At 42.3% G+C, this 11,174-nt stretch overlaps 2 protein-coding genes across 2 annotated transcripts; both read left to right on the top strand.

The window, feature by feature from the left end:
- The first annotated feature begins 133 nt into the window (after positions 1–133).
- On the top strand, positions 134–2,039 carry LOC122885502. Its single transcript, XM_044216676.1, has 3 exons — positions 134–410; positions 726–883; positions 961–2,039. The coding sequence occupies exons 1-3, from the start codon at positions 233–235 to the stop codon at positions 1,705–1,707; spliced, it is 1,083 nt and encodes a 360-aa protein (XP_044072611.1). The 5' UTR covers positions 134–232; the 3' UTR covers positions 1,708–2,039.
- A 1,219-nt stretch (positions 2,040–3,258) lies between these two features.
- Positions 3,259–11,134, top strand: ddx18 (DEAD (Asp-Glu-Ala-Asp) box polypeptide 18). Its single transcript, XM_044216673.1, has 14 exons — positions 3,259–3,450; positions 3,957–4,145; positions 4,234–4,449; positions 7,043–7,178; positions 7,420–7,520; positions 7,665–7,864; positions 8,200–8,314; positions 8,870–9,009; positions 9,132–9,293; positions 9,422–9,574; positions 9,812–9,925; positions 10,119–10,175; positions 10,324–10,501; positions 10,669–11,134. Exons 1-14 carry the CDS (start codon positions 3,345–3,347, stop codon positions 10,812–10,814), a joined length of 2,013 nt encoding a protein of 670 aa, XP_044072608.1. The 5' UTR covers positions 3,259–3,344; the 3' UTR covers positions 10,815–11,134.
- The last annotated feature ends 40 nt before the right edge of the window (positions 11,135–11,174 follow it).

Here is an 11,174-nt window from a genome sequence, read left to right as displayed (position 1 = left end):
CAGTTTCTGTGCACAAAAATGAATAAATAAATAAAAATCGAATCAAATGAATCCTAATAGAAAGTCTAAGTCGCCGGTGCGTCCTCCAGACCCGTTGGTGGCAGTAACCGCCCCGCCCGTCCGGGGTGAAGCAAACGAAAGAAGAAGCGACGCGGCAGCCGTGGGAGCGAGCGGCCGGCGTCCGGCAAACACCGGATCTTATTGTCGCTACCGAGAGCTTTGGCCACTGACTATGGCACACTTTCGAGGTCAGATACGGGGGCCACACTGGGGTCCTACAATGGACAACATGCTGATAGATTTCTGGCGCAAACATGACTGCCTTTTTAATTCCTCCGTGGATTCTTACTACGACAAGGATCTAAAGACCAAGCTATGGAGCGAGTTCGCGCTGTCCATCGGAAAGCCTGGTAAAGCTGGTAGCTGAGTGGTGAAACCCAACAACAGTGCGCTGTTGATGTTAAAAAGCCCTGAAGCAATGTGCATGCACGGGGGGAGTAGTAGCCTAGAGGTGAACTCAAGTTAGTATTTATGGAACAGGAATTGGCTGACATAATGTTAAATTACATTTACAGTGTAGCTACACAGTGCAAGAGAAAGGAAGATACTTTCACTGTCAACACGTAGGTTAAGGATTTTTACACCTTATGGTTCATCTTACTGCTTTATTGCTAAACCACTGCTGTCCAGTCCCAGTTTTGCATAATTTCACCTTTTCCTTGCAGTATCTGATGTTGAGAGAAGATCAAGATCGCTCCGCACTCAGTACGGGAGGGTGTTGTATCACCCCGAGAAGGTCAGCACTTCCCAGCAAAAGATGCTCAGGGAGAAACTTGATTTCTTGAGGCCTTACATAGTTCGCCGCCGGGGTGATTCGTGCCTGGTAAGTTTGAAACTAATGCGGAAAAGCCTGCAAATCTTGATTGCAAATTGCTATATTTCTGCTTCCTCTGTTTGCAGGAGGAAAAGTTTGATGATCAGGAAGAGGACGACGAGGAGTTGGAGACTGAAGGGAGTATTGAGCAGGAGATGGGAAGCTCATTTGGTAGCCCACTGGAGGCTGACGGGACTGGGCAAGATCCGTATGATGAACCCCAGTCTGTGGCGTCCACCCAGAACCCTGCTCCCCTGCACTGTCCAAACCCGCAGCCTCAAGTTACAGAGGTCATGTCTTTGAGCTGTCCACACCGTCACAATGACGAGGGTTCTGCCGATCACCCTGACCAAACGGCTGCACCAAACACATCCAGACACGACATACTGAACCAGTTTGCAGAGGTTATGTTGGCAGATATGCGTCAGATCAGAGACCCTATGGTGCTCATGAGACTTCGGCGAGACATCACAGATCTGGTGTTCAAAGCAGTGGAGGAGGACGTGCAGGGACGGTGCGTTCGCGGTCCGCCCGTGCTGGGGGAGAGCACGCGGTTACAGGGCTGCTCCAGGCCCCAGCAGACAAACTACTCTTGGAGGCAGAGGTTTTTGAAGAGAAAGAACAAAGGGTGTGAGAATGGAAGGAGGACGCAGAGGTGGGAGGAGATGTCCAGGAGTCAGGTGTCGCAGCCTGTCCAGCAAAGCCAAGCACTGGAGAGGATGAGTGACAACAGCTCTCAGGTTATTATTCAGGCCGCTGACATCAAGAGAGAGGCAGAGCCACACATGGTTAAGGTTGAGGAGGAGACGCACACCATTGGCTTGAAATTTTAGTTACAGAGTTGTCACTATTTCTCCTGATTACAGCCCTCTCAGACAGTAAGTGTAGGTTAGAACGCCTCTGAAGACTTGGAACACTTAAATCAGTTATTCAACAGTAAATGAGAACCGTAGAAAACAGATACGAACAAGTATCGGTCGTGTAAATTGGAAGTAACTTTTGAATATCTTTCAGCCAGAAAACTCACACCTTGTGTGACAAAGTTCTGGATAATTCTCAGCTGGAAGCACAAGACAGTGGACGCTGTGTGACCCACCTCCAATAGACGACGCCTAATGGATGCTCCTCTGTTCTTCTCCTATTAAAGAGAAAATACCTGTTTTCATTCTTGTTGGCCTCTGTGTTCCTTGTGTGTGTGTGTGTGTGTGTGTGTGTGTGTGTGTGTGTGTGTGTGTGTGTGTGTGTGTGTGTGTGGATAGGTGCTTATCCAAGTTGAGTACTCATTCTGTAGACAATGTGTTTTCTTCTTTTAACGGCGTCTGTAAGGCCTGCAGAACTGCGCTGGGGAGGAAATGCTTACAGTTCCAACCACTGACCAGCCGGTGGCAGTGTGAATATTTTCTCTCAGGCAGAGCTTCTGTTGCACTAATATGGATTGTTTGGATTTAAGGATGAGCAACAGCAAATTAAGGTAAAAACCCAGACCTAGCCCGGAGACTGATATTTCTAGAAATAAAAATATAAATTCATCTTGTAACAATGAAAAGTTAAAAGTCAGCTGGTCTGAATTCACAGTATTCACAGGACTGAGTACTGAATGTTTGTTGAGTGTTATGTATTTATGTATTCTGTCATTTCCTCATCTCCCATAAAGCTGCAATTACTCCACGTATACTGTCCATGTCAGTAAATTCATATTTAAATTTCTACCAGCAAATTCTGTAGAAATATTTACAGGTTAGGTCTCTGTGAGAACAGAAGATGTCTAAGAGACGCAGTCATTCTGGATATTCTGTCCATGCAAGAAAATAGATGTGATCAGGGCCCGCAGAGCTCAGGAAAAACTGACTTAGACATGTTTCATTTTGTTAAAGATATTTATAAAGAATCCTCTGATAAATTGATTATTTAACGGAAGAAGTCAAATTCAAGCAGTGACATTACAATCTCTGCTGGCATGAATCCTTTTCCAAAAGTATGTGTCCCTCACTAATCATGAGAAAAAGGCCATGGAGAATTTAGAGAATGTAAACAACCCAGACAGCACACCGTGCAGGGACACGCTCTGCAATACAGTTTAAATCTTGAATGACATTATAAAGAAGCCTAAAAGTCGACCATTAGTCAGTGTCATGTATTCACACGTTACTCAAAAATATGTACATTGTGTCATTATTAGGGTTTTATTTTGTTTATTAGAAACATTATAGGCTATCTAGTCAGGTTGTCGCTACAGGTTTTGAATGTTCCAAACCCAACATTGAATAAAGTGTTTTAGTTGCCAAGTAGTTTATTTAACTTAATGACATCGTTTCTTTTATCTTTATTAAATTAATTTTAAAGTCTCAGTTTTTCGTTGAGGCATGTGCCTGTGCGGTGCGCGAGGTGCATTTTCACACAGGCACTGCAGCCTCGTGCCACGACGGGTCCTGAACGCCACACGTACACACGTGTGCAGCGCACCGTTGCCATGGCGGACCTACAGATGAAGCTTCTCCGACAGAAAATTCAGAAACGTAATGAAAAGAACAAAGAGCGCAAACTACGTAAGAAACGGACAGAAGACGAAGAGACTGGTATGTGCTTTAAATAAAAAGTATTCGGTCGGTGTTGCTAGTTTTCTCTGTCTCTGAAGCGGTGACGAACTTTGCCTGCTAAGCTAGCCACGTTAGCTCCTTTACGGCATGACTTCCTAATCGGAAGCTCTTGTCACACCGGTTAAACGTTGAAGTTGGGATTTCACTGACAGACATAACGTTAGCTGACCTTAATTAATAACATTATTCAATTATTTGTGTATGTCACCGTAATTTGTCACAGATTGTTGTGATTAGGAGATCGCTTAGCATACATTCAGCTAGCTAGCTAGCACTGTAACACGTTTAGGTGTCCACAGTTCTCCTTCAAGATCTTACTTGCAGAAAACCAAAAAGGTTTAACTTTATACGTACTTACATAAACGTGAAGAAACATCTTAAATTCCCAAGAAGTATAATCATTAAATACATTTCTACTGCTAACAGCTCTTTCCACAGCATCTGGCTGATCAGGTAAAAATGTGTTTTGTTGCACTGTTTGACAGTAAACTCAAACAGACTGGAAGAGGAATGTTGTGAGGAACCAGCAGCTACTTGTACGACAGACAACGAGCCCAAGAAAAAACAGAAGCAGCAGGTGGAGGTACTGTTGGAGGGGACCACAGCAGAGAAAACGCCACTGAAGAAGAAGACAAAGAAGAAAAGAAAGCTTGCGGACACTGCTGAATCTCCAGGTAACAGCTAGAGGAGTTTGTCAACCTGTCATTGACAAACTACAGTTTTTCATTATGGCTAACTAACATGTCATAATCCTCATTCCAGCTGAGAAGAAGACCAAAACAGTGAAAAAGGCAGATGATGAAGAAGAGGAGGAGGAGGAGGAGGAGGGAGCATCATTAGCAGATGAAAATGGAGAACAGGCTACTGACAAACCAGAGGAAGCTGAAGAGGAGGAGGAGGAAGATGAAGAGGAGGGTGAAACCGGAGAGGGAGACGATGAAGAGGAAGATCAACCGGAATTACCATCTGGCTTAACAGGTATTGAGGAAATAGATGTCTGCTTACTATAGACCTGGATCTTCAGCAGTTTTATCAGCTTACTTGTGAGGATGTGCATTAGCTGAGTCCAGAAGATTAAAAATAATAATAACAATAATAATAATAAATAAGAGCTCTGTAAAAAGTACAGTGGTTTAAAAAAAAAAAAAACTTTGTTGACATATTTATTTAGAATTTGCTCTTATGTCCCTTTCAGACAAGTGGTGGCAATTTTACATGTAGTCTCATGTCTGAGCCAGGCATTCTTCTGTGAAAGTTGTGACATGTATAGGTTAATAAAAAAACAAAAAGTCAGACTTATTAACACTTCCAACACTATTCATGTCTGAATTGAATGCTGTCACATTAATAAAAAGACTACAGCAGCACAAAATTAAATAAATGGAGATAATAAATGCACGCCCTTTAAGGAGCATGGTTATACATTTATCACTTAATTATAATCTCTTATGCACCAAACAAAGTCAGATTAACAAACCATGAGGCACTGTGAATGAGAGAAATGGAAGTTGTAGAGGTAATTGAGTCACAACCTAATGTCAGAGTGCTGTCAAACTGTAAAAGATAGGCAGCCGGATTGTAAATTCTATCCAATAAATGATGACATTGATGAGAAAATGTATTAGTGGATACAGACTTGGTGTCACTGGTGCTCATGATAGTCATTAAGCCATAGAGATACGCAGTAATTCAACTGCAAAAGAAGTTAAAAATCCCCCAGGAGTAAGCCATCTCACTTCCTTCTCATCTCTCTTTTGAAAGTTGCACATGCACAGTACCGATCAGGCTCTCGCGAGTAGGGATGTGTACTGAAACCCGGTATTAAATCACTAAAGACCGTAGTATTATCACGCTCCTGCATCCTCTCCTGCTGTCTGTGTCGGGCCGAGCGCCTCCACACACACACACACACACACACACACACACACACACTCACAGAGGTCAGCAGATCAGACGGGCCGTGGTGGGGATTACTCCAGTTGACAACAACTACGCTCGTTACTGTGAGTAAAAAGCCAATACTTTATCAATACAAGCATCAACAAGCATAAACATGTCATGTGGAAAGCAACATTTTAATCTGCTCTGTCTGCAGTCTCTATGTTTACACAAGCGCAGCGAGCTAGCTCGGCTAATAGTGAATTGTTACAAACAAGCTAAAACCAAAGCTGTCTGTTTGTAGTCTAACTGTTTAGCTTAGTTTGCAGCGTATCTTAAAATTTGGCACTTACTGCTGACTGAGACAAACCAGCCCCTCCCCCTCTACAAGCTGTAACTTACCTGCAGGCAGTGAGTCGCAGCAGCAGCAGAGGGAGGAGGACAGAGACAGGAGGAAGGACTGATACTGACCGATGTCTGTGTTCTTCGTTCTTTCTAAACTTCGCTCCGTATTTTGAAGTCAGGAATATGATTTATTTTACTGACATTTTAGATTTTCAGTGAGATAAAATATTCAATTCTAATCCTGTTCTGAATTTTTGTCTTTTATATAAATATATTTTTAAAGCAATTATTTAGTAATGAAAAAGAACCGATAAGAATAGTAGTATCAATAAAATTTTAACAATACACGTCCCTACTCACGAGAAAATGGCTGCAAGTTTATAATAATTTATCACTAACTCAGTTAAGGAGTCCATCTCTGGGGAGAAGGAGTGTCATAACTTTCAATATGCAAGAATGTTTGTTGCATTTATTACGTAAATTAATCAGAATAAGGACACAGTCCTTATTCTGATTAATTTACTTTGTTCTTAAATATGACAATTAGTTTTTGTTGTTATTTGATAACCGCTAATAAATAAAACTGTTTGTATAGGGGCAAGTAGATTTCTATTCCATGGCTGAAAATGTTCACTTTCTATTGAGTTATTTTAGCTACATGGACACAGCGACGAGTACTGATCTCTGCTTTTAAACTGCCACACTGTTGTCACAGTGACACTGTTGATACCTGCCCTGCCTCTCATTCATACGCATGTGCACACAAACTGCATATATACGTGACCAGGAACTCTTCAGCAGAAATCCAGCTGTGTCCACTGTGTTTGATTTAACCGAGTTTCTCATTTGGATGACATTTAAGAAACCAGGTTAGATCAGAAATCGGACCATGACCAGGTTACTGTAGTACTCTGTGCTGCTGCAGTCATTAACCTGAACAGGTTGTTTTTAATTTCTTTATCTGATGTTAAAACTGGTAACTGTTCAATCTGCACACACACACACACACACACACATTCACTGGCGGTTAAGAACAAAATTCAGCTGTGTTGCCTTTATGTGTTGCCCTTTCAGTGTTTCCATCATGAAATGGGTGTCAACTAAGGCATACAGAGACTCTTGTGGTTGTCTTTAGGAAGAGTCACCAGTGATTCTCCTGACAGGAGTAACTGCAAGGACACGTTGGATTTTACTAGTTTCCTGTGGCTGATTATCTTGCCTTTTCCAGGAAAATCAACTTTTTTCCTTTCCATGCTGTTTTGTCATGCTTCATCGTGGCCTTTCTTTAAATGGAATCTGCTTTTGGGCAAGCATTCCACTTATCGCTAACTGTTAACTGATATTTCAGGAGCATTTGAGGACACATCCTTTGCCTCTCTTGCTGGGCTGGTGAGTGAGAACACGCTGAAAGCAGTGAAGGAGATGAGCTTTGAACACATGACTGAGATCCAGCACAAAAGTATTCGGCCCCTGCTGGAGGGAAGGTAAGTCTGATTCTCCTGAGCTGGCTGTAACTTTGTATCTGATGTACCATAATGTCAAACTGGGTTTTGTGTCTTTTGTCAATGGCTGCGACCCTTTAGAGGTCACTTCATTTCCTTTTTAAAATAATCACACATTTTGAGATGGTCAAAAAAATACTAATATTGTTAATTTTAGACCAGAACCGTATTGTGACTTTGTGGATACTTAGACAGTGTTTCTGCTTGCTTTGCTTCTCTCTAGGGATGTTCTGGCTGCTGCCAAGACAGGTAGTGGTAAAACCTTGGCCTTCCTCATCCCGTCTATAGAGCTCATCTACAAACTCAAGTTCATGCCCAGGAACGGTAATACTCCTGTTAATGTATCCTATCTCCGCAGTGCTTTCTGGCTTTAGCACTTTCTGGGCTGCTGACAGAGAGGGAAACATGTATCAAACTATATAATGTAAGTTAACTAATGTCCTCCTCTTCTCCTCCTCCTCCTACCAGGCACTGGTGTAGTGATCCTTTCACCCACACGTGAGTTGGCGATGCAGACTTACGGTGTGCTGAAGGAGCTGATGACACACCATGTTCACACCTATGGTCTGATCATGGGGGGCAGCAACCGCTCAGCTGAGGCTCAAAGACTGGCCAACGGTGTCAACATCCTGGTGGCCACACCCGGCCGTCTGCTGGACCACCTCCAGGTGAGCAGGGGGCAGTCCTGAGGGGATGTATTACACACACACACACACACACACATTTCTACAGTACCAATGTTTCTGGAACCAGTGCATGTTCTGAGTACCGTATCAAGATGATGAAACTATGAATTGGACACAAGTAGTGTGTGAAACAGTTCATTATCCATTCATATTATTTGTCATTAAGCTTCGTAGAGTTGGTGGTATTAACACATTCATTAAACACAAGATCATTGTGTTATTGATGTGTTCCTACTATAAATGCTTGGGGTTTTTACAGCCCCTGCTTGTTTTTAATACTTGGATAAGAATATTAAAGAAACGTCTTGTGCCTTCAGAATACGCCTGGGTTCATGTTCAAGAACCTACAGTGTCTGATTATTGATGAGGCCGACCGCATCTTAGAGGTGGGCTTCGAGGAGGAACTGAAGCAGATCATCAAACTGCTGCCGAGTACGTATCTGTTTTTGCCAAGCTCTTGTTCTGCTTTGATTGGATTGTTTTCGTATGGTTTTGTTACACTTACATACTTTTAGTATTGCACTGAAAAAAAATCTGTCGCCTACAATCTCACAACTTTATGGAAAAGTTGTGAGATTGTAAGTGACAGATTTTTTAAATAATGGTCAAAATAAATGCAGCAAAGGCAGAGAGATGTTGACCGTTAGTCCATAAAATGCACCAAAAACACTGGATCCTTCCCATAATGCAACTTGATAACATCTTTTCTTAAACCCTCCCTGCTTCCTAAATGCCCACATTTCAATTTCCACACTGCCGGTTTCTAACACAGGCTCTCTGTTATTAAAAAAAAAAAAAAAACACAAGAAAGGTGTCTCCAAACCCAAGCAAAGACAACTCTGATGACATCATCAGGGGTATTTTCTCAGATTTGAAGAAACACTATACAACTGTTTTTTCACAGGCTGTATTGTACTCTTCATGGTCAGTTTAAATTACTGCTCTCTGTAAATCACGTTTGAATGTTTCTGCCTGTGTTTTCTCCAGAGAAGAGACAGACCATGCTGTTTTCAGCCACTCAGACCCGTAAGGTGGAGGACCTGGCTCGCATCTCACTGAAGAGAGAGCCCCTCTATGTCGGCGTGGATGACAACAAAGACAATGCCACTGTTGATGGCCTGGAGCAGGTACTGTCTGCTACGTTTCTGTCCGATCAGTGTTATACTGAAGGTGGATTGGCCTTGAAGGTCCTTAGCACACTAATATAGTCACTTTATAGTGATATAACGTGATCTCTCTTGTGTTTCAGGGTTATGTGGTGTGCCCATCAGAGAAGCGCTTCCTGCTGCTCTTCACCTTCCTGAAGAAGAACCGCAAGAAGAAGCTGATGGTCTTCTTCTCTTCCTGTATGTCTGTGAAATTCCACTATGAACTACTCAACTACATCGACCTGCCTGTCATGGCCATCCATGTAAGACGTTTCACTTACCTCCTAACATCATTAAACAGTATTCAGATGCCACAGCCTCATCTACAAAGCCAGCTTTTGTAAAAAAAAAAAAAAAAAAAAATATGTTTCTTCTCATCGTTGTTTCCCAGGGCAAGCAGAAGCAGACCAAACGTACCACCACCTTCTTCCAGTTCTGCAACGCTGACTCAGGCATCCTGCTGTGTACTGACGTGGCAGCTCGAGGGCTGGACATCCCTGAGGTGGACTGGATCGTCCAGTATGACCCCCCAGATGACCCCAAGGTATTGAAACTACTACAACAACATAATAATAATAATAATAATTAAAACAAAACAATGGTAAAATCAGTTTTAACCAATCTGCTCCTTTTTATATCTGCATACTTTCTAATGAAAATCTGAAGGGGGAAAACACCTACATTTTCACTTGTGTGTGTCGCTACCTTGTGAAGGCCGCTTTTTGAGTTAGACAAGTCACAGATTTGGACTCCTTTTTTAAGCTTTACTTTCCATCCACAGGAGTACATCCACAGGGTGGGCAGAACAGCCAGGGGCATCAATGGCAGAGGCCACGCGCTCCTGATCCTCCGACCAGAGGAGCTGGGCTTCCTCCGCTTCCTGAAACAGGCCAAGGTAACCATCTCAAACTCTACTGTTTTCATTTAGATAGACAGTTCATTTTACTTTAGTGTTTTTAGCATCACATAATTCCGCAATTCCCGTTTTCCAGTGAATTGTGATAAATGTCTGCAGCCTTTACTGCTACTGCTGTACCATGTATTTAAATGGCATTGGCCTCTATTTACATGGGTCCTATGTTGTCCAGGTTCCATTGAGCGAGTTTGAATTTTCTTGGAGTAAAATCTCTGATATCCAGTCCCAGGTAAGAACTCTACTTCTTCGCTTAGTGATGCTTAATTGATGTGATGAAGATGTCTCAGCAGCTTCGACATATCTTTAAATGTTAGTTGTTAGTTATCTATTCAAAGACCAACTGATTGCTCAAGTCTAATTTCAAACTTGTTCCTTAGCTTGAGAAGCTGATTGAGAAAAACTACTATCTCCACAAGTCAGCCCAAGAGGCCTACAAGTCCTACGTGAGGGCTTACGACTCCCACTCGCTCAAACAGATCTACAGCGTCAACACCCTCAACCTCCCCATGGTGGCGCTGTCTTTTGGCTTCAAAGTTCCTCCATATGTTGACCTGAGTATCCTTTGCTGTGATTCTACAAACTGTCACATTTAAAAGCGTACACTGATTTTTTTTTTTTTTTAATTTTCTTTTGTCATGATTTGTATTCCTCATTTCACATAGAATAATCTAGAAATGATTAAAAAACAATGTTGTTTTCCTTAACTCAACTCTTCTCTCTAGACGTCCACAGCAGTAAAGGTGCAAAGCTGCAGAAGCGAGGCGGCGGAGGCGGTTTTGGATACCAGAAGTCCAACAACGTGCAAAAATCCAAAATTTTTAAGCATGTCAACAAAGGAAAGGGTGACAAGCGGCAGTTCTCACGCTGAACCCCTTCAAGTGAACTAAATGTCCTCCTGAACTGATTCCTCTTCTGTGTATCTGAAGAACTGCCCTTTTGTTACCTGAACTTCCTGCTCTGAACAGGGTGCTATGTAATGTGTAGGGTCCCTCACACATCATTTAGGCCCAGTTTTCCTCCTATGAGTTGTGCAAAAGTATTTTGTAAATTAAACACACTTCATTGTGGATGTTGTGTTGAAGAGGCCGCTGAATTCCTCGTGTCACTGTGGACTTCTACTTGCTCACTTTTCTACCATTCTTCATTACACCTGACTGCAATATTAAATTTGACTTATTAATGAATGAATATATTAAGTTTGCTTCATTCATTATGTAGACGTTACTAA

The sequence above is a fragment of the Siniperca chuatsi genome, linkage group LG12, assembly GCF_020085105.1.
Source record: "Siniperca chuatsi isolate FFG_IHB_CAS linkage group LG12, ASM2008510v1, whole genome shotgun sequence".
Taxonomy (NCBI): Eukaryota; Metazoa; Chordata; class Actinopteri; order Centrarchiformes; family Sinipercidae; genus Siniperca; species Siniperca chuatsi.
This window is presented reverse-complemented; position numbering and strand designations above follow the sequence as displayed.

Bases quoted from the DNA above. Each gene is read 5' to 3' on its own strand.
- LOC122885502 (XM_044216676.1), top strand. From the start codon at position 233: ATGGCACACTTTCGAGGTCAGATACGGGGGCCACACTGGGGTCCTACA. The intron at 411-725 runs GTAAAGCTGGTA...TTTTCCTTGCAG, and splicing joins GCTGTCCATCGGAAAGCCTG to TATCTGATGTTGAGAGAAGA. The intron at 884-960 runs GTAAGTTTGAAA...CTCTGTTTGCAG, and splicing joins GCCGGGGTGATTCGTGCCTG to GAGGAAAAGTTTGATGATCA.
- ddx18 (XM_044216673.1), top strand. From the start codon at position 3,345: ATGGCGGACCTACAGATGAAGCTTCTCCGACAGAAAATTCAGAAACGT. The intron at 4,146-4,233 runs GTAACAGCTAGA...TCCTCATTCCAG, and splicing joins GGACACTGCTGAATCTCCAG to CTGAGAAGAAGACCAAAACA. The intron at 7,521-7,664 runs GTAATACTCCTG...TCCTCCTACCAG, and splicing joins CAAGTTCATGCCCAGGAACG to GCACTGGTGTAGTGATCCTT.